Source organism: Poecilia mexicana, unplaced genomic scaffold, assembly GCF_051168715.1.
Source record: "Poecilia mexicana isolate PSO_F unplaced genomic scaffold, ASM5116871v1 scaffold_8, whole genome shotgun sequence".
In the NCBI taxonomy this organism is placed as follows: domain Eukaryota; kingdom Metazoa; phylum Chordata; class Actinopteri; order Cyprinodontiformes; family Poeciliidae; genus Poecilia; species Poecilia mexicana.
Window position 1 is genome coordinate 13,908,763 of NW_028263377.1, and position 16,009 is coordinate 13,924,771.

General features: G+C 38.3%; 2 protein-coding genes across 2 annotated transcripts; both read right to left on the reverse strand.

The window, feature by feature from the left end:
• Positions 1-9,514: 9,514 nt before the first annotated feature.
• Positions 9,515-12,419, reverse strand: LOC106903619 (rano class II histocompatibility antigen, A beta chain-like). The gene is made up of 4 exons (XM_014967560.2): positions 12,272-12,419; positions 11,904-12,170; positions 11,234-11,527; positions 9,515-11,156 (listed from the first exon to the last, which is right to left on the reverse strand). Exons 1-4 carry the CDS (start codon positions 12,321-12,323, stop codon positions 11,008-11,010), a joined length of 762 nt encoding a protein of 253 aa, XP_014823046.2. The 5' UTR covers positions 12,324-12,419; the 3' UTR covers positions 9,515-11,007.
• Positions 12,420-13,740: 1,321 nt separating this feature from the next.
• LOC106903620 (H-2 class II histocompatibility antigen, A-U alpha chain-like) lies at positions 13,741-15,253 on the reverse strand. The gene is made up of 4 exons (XM_088008312.1): positions 15,080-15,253; positions 14,759-15,001; positions 14,292-14,573; positions 13,741-14,189 (listed from the first exon to the last, which is right to left on the reverse strand). The coding sequence occupies exons 1-4, from the start codon at positions 15,189-15,191 to the stop codon at positions 14,047-14,049; spliced, it is 780 nt and encodes a 259-aa protein (XP_087864438.1). The 5' UTR covers positions 15,192-15,253; the 3' UTR covers positions 13,741-14,046.
• Positions 15,254-16,009: the final 756 nt, after the last annotated feature.

Below are 16,009 nucleotides of genomic sequence, written 5' to 3' on the forward strand. Positions count from 1 at the left end.
GTGCTCTTTACTGCAGCAGACGGATTATCGGGATTAAGAAACAAAGGTAGTCCTGCTTGAGGCTGCCTGCACCATAGTAACAATCCCGATCAAACAGGACGACAACAAAAACAGAAGCAACAACAGGTTCGGTGACCCTCTCCCACTGCCTCCCCGCGATAAATCCGTCAACACCCACAATCCTTCACTCAGCTCTGACTGACACACTTGGCTCTGTCACAATGTCACTTTGAGCTGCTTTGACAGGCGGGACTCGGGTGTCACATGGCAACTATTTTCCATACATACGGAGAACGGCAGACAGCGGAGAAGGGATGCTCCGTGACAGAGATTTCCAACTGCTTGTAGACCTATTTCCATGCCTAGGTAACAGATACAGCCCAGTGATTTATGTTGCTGTGCTGAAATGCTAAGGGGTCATGTAGGACTCAGCTGACACACACACTCAACCGTGTGTGCCCCAACCAAGCATAGCTGTGTTAAGCTAGTGGAAAAAAAAAAAAAAAAAAGACAAGAACACTGTACATCCAGCTACAAAGTCCCAGAAATGGACAGCACAGAAATATACGTAGAAATATGATAGTGTAGTGCAATAGAGCAGAGCTAGTTTAAACCGGGCAACATGCTTGAAGTGTAACTTGTTGTGCAGTTCCAGTTATTTTTTTCCCGTCTGTTGACCATGAGAGGAAACTAATGAGGTGTGATGAAGAAGTCCCAGCAGGGATGTTGATGGCGGTGTTTCCGACTGCACAGCTGTTGGAGTCTGGCAGAAATATGACTGTCACAACAACACTGTGTCACCAGTCAGGTGTAGTAGAGGAGGGAACTCATTACTGCTTGATCGATCAGGAATTTATTTAATCAAACATAGCAAATGTTTATTTGTTGTTACACGTGTATACACGTAAATATCTTTTATGCACACGTGAAGCAAAATAGTGAAGGGATATTTTTGTCTTCCTAGTAAATATCATAAAGCACCGTAAAATAACCAGTCACTACTCTAAGTAAAGAGGAAGACTGCCACTAAAACTGGATTTATTTCTATGATTTTTGTACAGGGCACAGCTGACAAAGAAGATACGTTTTATCTTCTGGTTCTTTTTATTTTTTATTTTTTAACACTACTCTGGGCAAGTGTCCATACAGCCCATATCAGAAGCCCCCACTGAATAGCTCAAATACCAAAGGCACAAAAAAAAGAAAAGTTATTTCATCTAGAGTGAGTCAAGCGATTGTTATGCACCAAAAGTTTATTTTTGTGGAGCTCAGCACATGTAGTCTTTGCCTTTTCCTTTTGCTAAAACTTGGGGGTTTGTCTGTTTGATGTTAAGGAGCACAGCTTTGATCCTGATAAGTTCTGAGTCAGGAAGGTAACAAAAACATTAATCTCAAGCATGCAGGACCTACACCCCTGCTGTTTTATGACACTGTACAGGTATCCCAGATGACCAACCTCTATGATCAGACTACTCAGGTAATCTAAATGAAAAGAGTGGTGAGGAGCGCATTATAAAATCTGCCACTACAGATGTGCAATAACATCATTTAGATGCTTCACAGCAAGAAGAAGATTTCCTCTTTAAATCTGAGCTTAGCAAGTACAAGCAAATATGCAGATTCAAAGCAAACTAATGCATTGTTTTGTCCGCACTTTTTAATCCACTACGATAGCGAGGAGCAGACAAGTGAAAAAATTGGGAGGTGCACCTCTTAAGTGACATCAGCTTGCATAGAGAGTGCACATAAATCTCCGCACTGGATGGAAATCACAGAGGCAAAGTGGCCTCTCGGGAGGACCACTAAGCAGTGCCCTGATCAATCTGATGGCAAACCGGAGAGAATTAACATGAAGCACCATCCTCTTTCTGTCGCCCTTCATTAATTCAGGCTTTTTGGACATTTTGTATAAACAGGCCAGCTACTGTGCCAGTCTCCCTACCTGCCATTGTACTTTGGCTCCGTCTGTTGTTTACCTAAAAGCTGCAGCTGATGAATGAGAAACACTTTTCATTGTTGTCTTTGGAAATCTCCATCAAATGACGAAATGGGAGAAGAGGCCTTGACTCAAGACAGAGTGGCCATGAATAATCGATTATTATTTCTCTTTCTCTCTGTCGGACAACAGAGCTGTTGGGTAGGATCAAGGGCTGACGAGATGAAAATATATTGTTTTGTTCTATGTTCAGGTGTAATTGATCTTCTACAATCCCACATGTCACTGAATCTGTCTGCCTGTTTTTTTTTTTTTTTTTTTTTTTTTACATTTTTTTTCTCTTTCCCTCATTCATGTTCAATTTGTGCTCTGAACTCGCCATGTTTGGTCTGTTACAGCAATTCGGCCACTCTCTTTCCTTCACAGCATGAATGAAACCAAAATGTAAATGAATGAAACCAAAATGAGGAATCAAATGCAGTCAAAATCATGATTGACTTTTGTCCTTCATTTCCACGTTGCTTTATGTCTTCTAACTGAAAGGCAAACATGCTGACATCTTAACCTGTTTGATTTTGCATGATGAATCATTTATTTTATGTTTTACACCAGAATGAAAGAACATCATGAGATCAAGTAAAGTTAATTTCAAAAGAAAGCTATGGAAAAAGATGTAGTGATATTAAGTAAAGCATTCAACAAATGGGAATCATGCATCTCTGGAAGCAAAGAAAAGCAAAAAAAGACACCAGATTACATTCAGGAATCTGGCTTCTGAAATATAATTCATGCAAGTCGGTGAATGTGTTTTTCATGATGCGACACCAAGTGCATGTTTCAGAGAAAAAATACCAAACGGATCACCCAAAAACCCAAACTCTGCGTGTCTGTCTGCTTTTCTGTCTCCTTTTTCTAACACAGCAGCTGGTGGTGGGAAACTGCTAAATGTGCTTCAGCCAAGAGATTTGTCACTGTGAGAAGATAACCAGGATCCCAAGGAGCACACACATTTACAGCAACGAACGCGAGACAATAGTGGGCCCAGTGATAAGATGTAATTAAAATTCATGCATGGACAGAATAATTACAGTCCTGAGAGCTCAGCATTGTGTGGATAAATGAGCGTCCTCATGTTGAGATACGTTTATATAGCCGTTGAGCTTCATTACAATTCATCTTACATTCGCCAAAGAGTAAAATCTACGGAGGGAATTAAACGTATCATAGGCAACTTACAGGGCTTACAAAAATAAATTAGAATTTTTTTCAGGGAGTGTTTTATTGGCACCACTGATTAAAAAAAAAAATTTAAAACCCCCCAAAACATTTTAATACAGTGACATTTTCAACACAATCCCATGTGTCACAATTATTGGTACCAACAGTGTTATCAGAGCACTAACTATCACACTTCTTTATTTTGCATAGTTAGAAAAGTCAGCAGAAAAATGCTGGTGACATGACCTTACAGCCATTTCTTAATAAAACATGACAATAATACTGAACTCCTAGGCGGGCTGGATATTTGTTAGTGATTAAAGTTCGTCCAATTGGTTTGCTGAAGATCTTGCTTTGAACTTTGACCTGAACTTCCGTCTCCTCCCTCCCCTATTTACTCCTGCTCTGCATCCATGATGCCTCCTTCCAGATTCATCTGGGATATAGGTTTTAGATGAGGCATTATTTGAGATGTTGAGGTTATTATTATGGTTTGGCATCATAACAAACGTCTAAGTCAGCAACAATCCTTCCAAATCCAGAAATTACTCGTCCGAAAAAGTCATTTCAGACAGAGAAAAACAAAAAACAAAACAGGAAGTTTTTAAAAGAAGAAATCTGAATGAAAGTAGCAAACGTACGCCAAGAAATTATCTTAAGTGGTGCAGTTACTTTTCCATTTGCACAGATGTATAGATATATTTTGAAAAAGAAAATCGAACAAAAGGAACTGCTATTGCTCCACATAAACCTCGCGGCCAAAAGTGAAGCAGAGAAGTTCATACAGTTTTAAAATAGTATTCATGTTTTAATTGATTCGGAATAGAATACATCCTGACCTCGAGATTCACCTCAATTTAAAACCAGACGCCAGAGATACAATGTGTGATGGGAAGCCTGCAGAGCTCATTAAGACAGATTTAGCTCTGTGGCAGATGCTGGTACTTCTCAAGCATCTGTCACACAAACAGTGTGCACAGACTCAGCTATTATCCTACAATAAACCCGAGTTAAACAGAAAGTCAACATGGGGAAAAAATAAAAAATAAAAATCACAAGGAAGTATAAGCACCAGCCGCTCACACTTTAGCAACTTCCTTTCAATGAGTGACAGGAACATACACACTCAGAAACATTTAATTAACTCCTGAGCTCAGGCGAGGCTCCCTCACTTTGCAGCCTCTAAACCCTTGAACCTCTAGTATCGGGGTTTTCCACCCCCATAACGGATAAAGTGCAAGAGTACAGACACATTTTACTCTTTGCTGCATCAGCAGAAACGTGGGAATGCTGCTGAGGGCGAACTCCCCACACAGACTGTATTTTACTCCATGCTTGCTGAACCAGCATAAAGTCAAGGTGAGCGTTAATTCCCTGCGAAGCTTTGATAAATTCACTCGCTGCAGAAGGTGACCAAGGGATCGTGACAGGATACAGAGGATGACAGCTGGTGCAAGGCAGCAATACGGCGCAGTAGCTCAACGCAAATGGATTATGTGCAACACGGGTCGACGGGCTGACTTGCAATGTTCGCAGCGACACTCAAGAACACTTGTTGACATTGTTTTAAGAGAACTATTTAGGTTTATGTGATTTGGAGGTTTATGCTGGCTGCAGCTTTCTTCATACCCCCACAAATGTTGTATTTTATTTTATAGGCCAACACAAAGTAAGAAGCATCATTTAGTGGAAAATGCTTTGCAGGAGATGGCTGTGAGTCATTGATGGAGAAATAGATGAGAAGATAAATGTATAGGGCAGTAACTGAGTACTACCTGTTAGGGATTTGGATTGGGGCAGAGGTTTCCCCTTTCAACAAGACAAAGTGTCTAAAAATGCATGAAAAGCTGCAATGAAATGGTTTTGATCAAAGCACTCAGATATGACCCGAGTTAAAGTACCAAGACGAGAAAATGTAATTTCCCAGTAACTCTCCATCCAATCTGACTGAGTTTGAGCTATTTTGTAAAGAAGATACTAGGGTAACTTTCAATGTTGTGCTCTATTTTGGGCTAGAATCTCACACCGCATCCAAATGAAATCTGTTGAGGCTACGATGTGACAAAATGTGAAAAAGCATCAGTCTGAGTAGTGCAAAGCGCTGGACATGAATCCTTTATTTACATTTCAAGACTGAGTCATGTGTGCTCTACACTCTTTTACTATTAAAATGTTGCTGCTACAAAAAGATTATTATTTTTTTCTGTATTTTATTTGGTATTAACCTAACAGGGTAGAACATCATTGGAATCAACTTTCAGAAATGAAAACAAAAGCAGAATAGGCGACCTTCTTGCTGTGGCATATCTAGTGCTGCAGGTGTGAGAAGGCCCCCCTCCAGTCATGCCTTCCGCTCTACTGGCATTTTAATCCAATTCTGGATCTCTGCAGCATCTGGGGTCACTGAATTAGAGCTTATGTAAAGCTGTGATCACTCACTATGCATCACCTCTGTGTGCATCATCTTTACTTCCTGCCTGGCGGCACGCTGAGGGGCCAAAGGCAGTGCTGTGTTTATGCATATGTTAAAAAGGAGATAAGAAAATCAAGGGGAGACATAGACTGGAGAGACTTGGTTTTTAGTTAAAGAGAGTACAAAAATGAGGGAAGTGTTTTTTAAAAAGAAGATGATCAGGACACTGGCAGACTGTTGGGACATTACGTAACAGGACTTGATTGAGTAGACTTACTTCTCTTCTCATTTATTTTCTCCTAGATTCATATCGGTGTCTCCTTCAGCTTTTTCTCCAATGACATTCACCGGTTGTAGAGTCTTCTGCAATTTTTCAATTTACATCCATATGTGCTTATCTCATATCAGGTTAAGCAAAGATTTTAAATAATTATAATGTAGAAGATAGTGCTGCGACACGTGTGCTGATACTTTGTGATTGCAATGTTCTAAATACCAAACCTTAGCACAGAGGACCATATAATCAGCACAAAAACATATTCCAATATTATTATTATTAGCTTAGTGAGTTTTTGTATTATTGATGAACGTCTTTATGCCATGGCAGTTATATTTCTGCACATTTTTTTGTATTCTTCTCCTGACCGATACTGTTGTGCAATCAGATTATTTTGATTCTGTGAAAGTTCTCATAGCCATCAAGCACTAATGAGGTGAAGGTAAAGCTTTTATTTGAAAATAAATCGGATGTATTTCCCCCTACTTGACTTTTCCCATAATGATATCTCTTCACATTCTCCTTCCAGGAACAAGATGAACTGATTATCAAAAGCAGCGTTGCATGACACTACCATGATGGAGAGAGATAAAATCTCAGCATGTGTGTTACAGTGTTTTCACTCACTGGAAACCATGCCCACAACCAATACGTCTGGTATATTTTTGTGCAAAACCACAAGAATGAATTTTTACAAAGCTTTGTACATTGATTGCATATTTGTGCTCGCTGTCTTTTCACGGAGCACCAGACATGATGGCACAAGAAGATTGGTGAATTTGCAAATAACTTCCTGTTTTTGAGAAGACAAAGAATACGTCTGGTATGTGAAAATGTACCGGAGCCGAGTTGAGCTTAACTCTGCAGGGGGGGGAAACACAATCAAAATCCTATAAGCCTTGTGGTTAACACATTCTTAACGAGAAGAACAAGAGAAAATGTGTAAACATAAACCTGAATGAATGAACAATGCTAAACAAGGCTAAAAAAAATAGTGTTTTTTTTTTTGTTTTGTTTTTTTTTCGGGAAAGGTTGGTGCACACACAAACAAAAATCATATTTTTAGACCATAATGTTCAGCAACAGCATCATTTTATTTCTTATCTGACTGCAGTGTTGTACAGTAAGAATCCTGATATGCCTGTAACATTTTAGACAATGACTGCCACAACATTTGATCCACAACGGCAGGATTTCATAAAAGATGAAGCAAAACAATTGATTTCTCATTTCAAACTCTGTCAAATATTAAGCCAAATACATTAAAATGATAAATACAGTTCTGTCTCAAATATATGTTCTGTCTTTGCTTTGGGTGGGAACTAGGTGATATTTCAATTCTACCACATACATTCAGCTGCTTCTCAAACCTCCCACTCTGTTACACAACCTGTTCACCCCACCGCTGTTTCAGTCTGGAGTATTTTGGAGTTCAATTTGCATGGGAAAATCATCTCATATTTTATACATAAACAGAGCAAAGCGCACTTCTCTACACCCTCACTCAGCCTGAGCAAAACAACAACAAAAAAAATATATTTTTTATTTAACCTGCCTATCACACTATCGTTGCATCTGTCTTTGTTTTTATGCTGTGTATGAAACAGAGGAATGAATTGAAGAGGTGCTGATGGATATCAACATTGCTTTGCTTAACTTCTCAACCAAAATTGCCTATCCTTTAGAAAATCACCTGTTTGGTTCAAGGGGAAAACAGTGGGTACTTTCTCCTTTGCTGGAAGGAAGAAACAATGGACTGCAAAATATTTCCATGCAGTCGTTCCTTCTAGAAAGTTACTGATTGTGATAAAATTCCCACATTTTTGGCAAACCCTGCTATCTTTTTTTCTGTCTTTCCAAGTAATATTGTTTTTTAGCGCTTAAACAAGAAGAGCCTAAAAACAACTATACCCAGGGAAAATTCAGGCAGAATGGCAAACAGTGTGGTTAGGAACACTGTGTGAGTCAGTTTTTAAACATTTTTTGCAGATTGAAACCTAAAACCAGCTGTTTAATGTCTGTTTTGGATCATACCCTCGGCATGATGCTGCAAACACCTAGCTTGATAGTTAGTACTGGGCTTTTAGGTGGGAAGCCTAACCTGGACTCCCTCTCAGTCCATGTTAATGTTAAGCTTACTTACTCTGAACAGAGGCAGTGGTGTTACTGTAGCTTATAGTTTATTATAGTCTTGAGCTTTGGTGGCTCCCGACTTGTTTTTGAACATCCTAACCAATCTCCATTGACAATGATCCCAACATGCATCAAAACTAAAATGGTCAAAGCAGACTAACATCAAGCTTGTGTTATGCCCCAGAATCCCAGCCCTTTTCAAAATGTCAGAATTCACTACTTGTTTCTGCTTTCAAATGCAAACTTCTTTAACTAGAAGTAGCAGTGGTTTGCTAATTGAAATGAAATCAGACTTACATTGTGCTTTACTAGGACATTGGAAGACACGTTTCAAGAAAATCAGTCATTCCCATTCATGTGCACAGGCACATGCCAATGGTGACAACTACCGGAGTGCAGCCATGTACAAGTGCCACTGGGCCTTCTGATCACCACCAGCCAGCAAGGTGGGCACAGTGTCTTGCACAAGGACACAACAACAGAGCTAGGGGTTCATACCGGAAACCCACTGATTACAGGGCAAACTCCTGCCACCATTGCCCCTACTATAACAACAATTGGGGCAACTGGGGGATTCCTAAATGCTTTAACTTGGGGAGGAAAATAGCATAGTGAATATAGGGTGGGTAGAAGAAACATCCAAAATATGGTTGCTGGTGATATTTGGTGAAAAGGCTTTTATTCAACGTTATTTGGATTAATGGAGAAACTCGGTGATACTACTGTATCATGTGGTTATTTTTTTTCCCACTGTTGTTATATTGACTTCAGCTCATTTTAGCTATGGGAACTCAGCAAACTGCAGCTAGCATGACTTAAGAAACTGGAACTTGGCTTGAAAACCCGGCTGATATTATCTTATGCTGTCCAGCAGGAAATATCAGTTTACCTGTGTTGGCAATGAGTTTGTTGATAATTCTCAAGAGAAGTTTAACACATGCCATGCCTTGCAAAAGTATTAATATCCCTTGAATTTTTGCTGTATTAAAGCCAAACCTGTATTTCATTGTATGGTAGAAACCTATACAAAGTGCTATGTGATTGGAAAGGCTAAGGAAAATGATACATGGCCTTCCAGAGCAATTAGTTGCCTTTATAAGTCAAAATAAGGTTTTGGAGACGTCTATAACAGGGTTAGGCAATAAAACATACATGAAGTGCGTTCAATCCATTATCTAGAAATGGAAAAAGTATGGCTAAATGACATACAGTCATTTAGCAGATCCCCCCCATGAAAACATTAATTAGAGAGTCATCATTTGACTAAAGCTAAGCATGGAGACTCAACAAGATAACTGTTAGTTGTGCTCTCCATAGAGCTGAGTGACGAGGAAAAACTACTGTTGTATCATAAAATTAGATCAAAATGTAACTTTTTGCATGTATTCAATTTTACAGATGACGTAAAATAAGCACTGCACATCACCCTCAACACATCATTCCCCCAACGAAAAAGGCGGTAATGCTTTGTGGGTGGTTTTCATCAGCAGGGACGGGGAAGCTGTACGGGCTATTACAAAGACTCATGAATCTCAAACAGCATGGAATAAAATACTTTATTTGTCCCTAAATAGGAGGATTCAGTATCAGCAAATACATTGAAAAGACACAAAATACACATAAAATCAGTAATAATAAAAATACAGCTGTACAGTAATGCCAACTATGCAGATGAAGAAAGAAATTCCATAAAATGTAAGGAACAGACCAATGTCAAACAAAATGTGTAAAGTACACAAAGATAAGTGTGTTTCTGTGAATTTGTGCAAAAACAGTACATTTACAATAATAAAGAGATGTGCAAAGAATAGCAAAAATGCTATTATGAGCTTTTTAGAGATGCTGGGAGAAGTAATGGTCCCATGTCAAACCCTCATTGTTTCTCCATCTTTTAATCACTACACAAGAGCTTAGTTCTTGGAGCAAAATAAAGTGATGAATTGCACCACTGATGAACAAATGCTGAAACTTGAACTTGAAAAGTCTCATAGATATAACCACAGATCTGGTGAAAAGGTGTCTGAGGAATGCCAGCATACACAATAAAACACACATAGTACCTTTTATTGAATACAAAATGAAGAAATTTCTGCTATTTATTGCATGTTTACAGTTGTACTTATTACAGACCTTCCTAATTTCTTTATAATTACGGTAAGGCCACATGTGAAGAATTTTTTCTTACTTTAAGATAATTGTAAGTTAACCATCCCCACTTTTCCATGCAGGAACCCAGTGATGGGGTGGTTATAGCTATTGAGAGCAGGGGTGCTGTGTAGAGTTATGACATTTCTAAGGGCCTTTGTCCAACAGGGGCCCCTCCACAATTTTTTTTCTCTTTTTATTTTATTCATAGAAATAATAAAAATGGGGCCCTGTCAGTTACAAAATTAATCATATATTGTGTTTTCTAATATTGTTTTTAACAGTAAAAATGTCATGTTCCCACTCCCAGACCAAAAACCACACCTCCATATTTGCCCTGAACTCCCCTGGATCTGCATGTAATGGTTCAGCAGCAGCCAGTAGAAGACAAGAGCGACTGTGGCAGTTACTATGCTGCCAAGAAAAATAATAGTCAGGTTCTCAAAAAAAAATAATAGAGAGATAAGAGAGAGAAAAGACAAGAGTACCAATCTGTAACATAGTTTTTCTCCAATAGAGGTGAGTAGACTGTGAGATTATCAACCATTTAGTATAGTTAGCTTGGCTACAGACTACGGCTTGCCTCCATTTCACTAGCATTTAATGAATTAAGGAAAATAAAATTACCAAGATATTCAACTTGTCCCTTGACAACAGATGAGTCAGTCAGCAGCAGCAGCTCTAACCCACGTCCCCAGTGTAGGATTAGAGATAATTTGTAAAAGAATCTCTTTCTTCTGCCTTTTCCCAGTACTATCTCGAAACAACCAATCAGAGGCAGGTTATAGTGCTGTCAATCATAATCTCATGTTGCTTCTCATTCTTCCTCCCCCTTGCTCTGTGCTATGCTGTAGCTAACGAAGCCTGTTGTGACCTACAACAAACTTACATCTCCTCACTGTAGTGGACAGAGTTATACACAGCACATTTTTTCTTGTAGTAAATAAATCCAGAGATAAAGATAACCAAACCAAGGATCAGTCCACACAGTCCCACAACAATCTTAGCTTTTTCTCCTTCAGGAAGTGAGTCGTCTGAAACAGGGAAAAAAAACCCATCATATATTGAATTATTTGCATGTCAAGTATCTGCATGACAATAACAAACTTACTCCAAACAATGATCCTTGGCTCCGACAGGGTGACGTGTTCAACCATGCAGCTGATTTTTTCTCCTGAAGTCGGTGTGTACTCAAGGTAAGAATGAAACTGGTAGTACAATTCTCCATCTGGGATGGCATCTGTGTTACTGACCCCTTCAGTCACTTCTTGGTCATTTCGCAGCCAGGTTATTTTAATTAGCTTTGGGTAAAAGTTATAGGCACTGCACACAAGCATGGCTGGATGTCGACCGTCTGGCTGTTTCACTGATTTTAGCCTCATGGACGGCGTTGTCGACAGGTTTCCTAGAAAAAAATGGGTTATTATTTAAGATTTTTTTTCACATTATTTATATATTTTTTTCAAGGATAACCCCTTGAGATGTATCGTCACATTTTCGAGTTTTTTTAATTTATTTTTGTATATTGTCCATTGCATGATGTCATGAACAAGTAAATGCGAACAAAAACATGAACATTTTCTAATGCACCTACACAGAAATTAACACAAAAGTTAATGACTCTATAATTGGAAAAGTAAAATGTAAAAATATAACAGCACATTTAAAAGTTATGTGTTTGTTGGCAAATGAGCATGTAAAACATCATAGTCTCAGTTCCATACTGTCACATCAAGTAATATGAAAACTGTGTTCATATTGTTAAAAAGAAATGCTCTTACCGATGGTTTGAATAGTATTGATGTTCTCATAACATATTAGTTTCATTTCCACTAATCTTTGAATCTTATGATAAGGGACTTTGTTCCAGTAATTTGAAATCGCAATTGAAAAATCAGTGAATCCAATCCAGTTTCCTCTTGTGCTGTTGTACTCCATCATCTTTTGCTTGTTAAAACTGGTTGTAAGTATGTATTCAACCTTGTCAAAGTTTGGACCATTGAATGAACAACATGCTTTGACTTGGTAAAAGTCGTCTTCTGAAAAAACTGCAGAGAAATGAGAGAAATCATTGAGCTTTAAATTAATTGTTCCCCTCCCCAAAACAGCTAACTAAAACCTAAGTAAAAATAAAAATGTACCAACTTACCTTGACTTTGAAGAGACAAGAACAAAGTAAAAAGAAAACTGTAAGTGTTCATGTTTCCTCAAGCTTTGTGAAGCACAGGTGTGCCTCTATAACCGAGGCACACCTTCCTCAAAGCTGTGAAGCACACAGCTTTGAGGAAGTAAATGAAGCTAAGCCACATACCAGCAAAATAAAAAAAAACAAAACCAAACCACACATACCTTCGTTGTTGTATGTTCAAAACAATAAAAGCAAAAGGTTTGATATGATAACCTGTCAGGTATTCAGTCTGACCTGCCTGTTTTAGGCATCAAAATGATGGATTTTATTGAACAGAAGCTTACTCTTTACCCAGCACTGATGTAAGGTTCTGCCCTTTAAATATGAACATGTTCTATTTGTGGGAAACTGATCAAAACTCTCATTGTTTCTGCATCTTTTTACCACGACCTAAGATAACCCCATCGATATAATCTTGTTGTGTTAGCCAAACAGGAAGGGTTTTGCATTTGTCTTTCACCAGGTGCTAGATGAAAATATTTCTGGGGAATTCCAGCATACACATCAAAACACATTTTTCAGGAATACAAAAAATACTGCCAAACTGGTGACAGGACCTTTCTTGTTTCCTCATCATTCTTAACTCAACACCAATGTTGTTTATTTATTTTTTTTTTTTTTAGCTGTTATTAGGTTCTTTGGTGTAACCTGTAACTAATGTTAGGCAAGTCACACGACAGGTTGTTGATAGGTAACCAAACAGTAAGCTAGTTAGTGAATGCCACCAACTTTAGTTGGCTTAACCTTGCTTAGAGTTAGAGAGGCTAACTCCTTTAAATATGAACATGTTCTATTTGTGGGAAACTGATCAAAACTCTCACTGTTTCTGCATCTTTTTACCACGACCTAAGATAACCCCATCGATATAATCTTGTTGTGTTAGCCAAACAGGAAGGGTTTTGCATTTGTCTTTCACCAGGTGCTAGATGAAAATATTTCTGGGGAATTCCAGCATACACATCAAAACACATTTTTCAGGAATACAAAAAATCCTGCCAAACTGGTGACGGGACCTTTCTTGTTTCCTCATCATTCTTAACTCAACACCAATGTTTATTTATTTTATTTTTTTTAGCTGTTATTAGGTTCATTGGTGTAACCTGTAACTAATGCTAGGCAAGTTACACGACAGGTTGTTGTTAGGTAACCAAACAGTAAGCTAGTTAGTGAATGCCACCAACTTTAGTTGGCTTAACCTTGCTTAGAGTTAGAGAGGCTAAAGCTTTTCCTCTGCCTACATCCCCCAGAATGCTGTGCAGTTCTGGATCAGAGTTCAGTGAAAGTATTGAAAATTATATGCAATGTATTATCTATTAATATTGATCACGGTATATAGTTATTGATTATTTCTCTTCTTTCTTCTCTTCTTTTTCTCCATCCTCACAGCTGAACTTTGTGATAAGTAGACTTAAGGAATACAGCAAACAACATATAGAAAACAGGAATTTTTTATTTTAAATGATTTCCTTGTTGAATAACAGTTACTGACGCTGCATCTGATCAGACATATACAGATGCAACACATCTGCATGGTAGTGTTATATTGAGGGAAGACATTTAAACCCAAGTGTGTCATTTTACTGGAAGTAATTTAGCTAACATGAACATTTACAAACTTCCTCTTGTTACACCAACATAACATATGCCCAAAATACCTGCTTGTAAAACCTGAAAGTGCCTAAAGATTATTCTATGCAAATAAAGTCAAAAAGGAGGCTACTCTTTTATGATATGCATTAAGCAAAAATGTCTGGGGTGTCACAATACTGGTTTCCTTTCACAAACAAGAAAGTTCCTGCAGCAATTCCAAGCAGCCCAAGAGTCATACCAAGTGCACAGAAGACGGTTGGACCCACACTCATCTCCTCTGTTTCAACATCTAAAGAAAAAGAGAACAGGGGAAAAAATATTTGAAATTCAAGCTACAACACCAGTAGAGACAATTTAAGTTTTGAAGCTATAGAAAAAAAGACTTTCTCACCCCAAAACCTGGTCTTGGGTTCCTCCAGGGCTTCATGTTCCACAGTGCAGCTGTAAATGTCTCCTTGCTTTGGAACAAAGTTCAGGTAGGATAAAACATGAAACGTCCCGTCAGAGTTGGAAGTAGTTTTGATGAAGGGATCTTCCACTGCCACCTCTTTGTCATTCTTGGTCCACCTGATGTCGATGGCAGGTGGGAAAAAGTTGTTGGCAAAACACACAAGACTGTTCTCTACATCTTCAATCACTTCGTCTTTGGTGTAAATAATCACTTCTGGTGGATCTAAAAAAATAAATTGGGAAGTTATTTTCTTTATAATTCTGGAGAAACTTTACCCTCCACTATATATATATATATATATATATATATATAATATCTCTAATTTATGATAAAATACCAGCAGCTGTGGTTGCCAGAATTTTATGGTGTATAGAATCGAAAAAGGCAGAAATCTGAACTTTACCTACCTTTAGTCCTTCTAACATCTGGGTCTGGTTTCCATCGATGTATATCTTTTTTACACATGACTCGGTATTTTTCTGAGTACCTATCCACATATTCAGAACGTATAGGTTTTGCTATTTTGTCATCCCAGAAGCTAGCGTTGTTTTTAAAATCTGCATAATACAATTCATCATCGTCCAATGTCAAATAGAGCTGGGTGTCACTTGAGTCAAAGCATCCATAGGTAAAACAAAGTTGATGACCTCCTATAACAGAAGAGATTAACAGTGAAAATTAACATATAAAAGGTAAATAAGTCAATCAGCTTTATGCTGGTTACTTACCTGCAGCACAGACGAATCGTGTCCCAAAGAAAAGAAGGAGAAGTACGGAGCTCAGATTGTTTAATCTCCAGTGGCGTCCCATCATGACTGTCAGTCGCTTTGTTCTAAACATGCAGTGAAAACGTGATTTCACCAGACAGACTCAGGTTCCTGCAGGTCTGAGCTTCCTCATTCCTGAGTGTGAACTGAAAACCTTTTGGCCAAGGAGGAAGCTCGATCTACAAAACTCCTGCTTACAAACACATTTTTATTTCTCTCACTTTCTGATGGTCACTCACAGGGAGTCAGCTGCTAATATTTTTTGTTTGTGTGTGAAACTGCAGCACACAGGAAGTGTGAAACAAGGTGACCCCAGTTGTTTCATGGTTCTTTTTAGTTTACATTTACACAGAAACCCCAAAACACTTTTTCATAACTTTGAAAAAAAAAAAAAAGATTTAATATAAATTGCCACTTGTAAATCAACGACTGGTGTTAAAGGCAGCAGATGAGAGAAAAAAATATTAAATCCTCTAAAATACTTGCAGTCATGTCATTAGAAACACCAAGTTACATATTTTTATGGAAAGTTAGAAAAAAATTAAAATGAAATAAGAACGGCTCATGTTCAGCATTCACGTTTTAAAATCTGTAATATAAACTCAGAATCAGTCACATATGATAGTCTAAGCCAGTGGTTCCCAAACTTTTTCTTCTGCGCCCCCCAGTGATTTCCACTGGGGGGGGGGGGGGGCATCGACTTCTTTGGGGGCAAACTGAAAATAGACGCCAACATCGGTAGCATACAAGGTACTTGTTAAGCTTAAGGTTCTGTATTGATGTTAGCTAGTCATCTTTTAGCTAACATTACCTGCATCCAACAGCTTTACTCAACTCAGTCGGTTAGTTTGGAGGGAAAAACTGTGAAAAGTTCTTTGTGTTTTGCTGGTT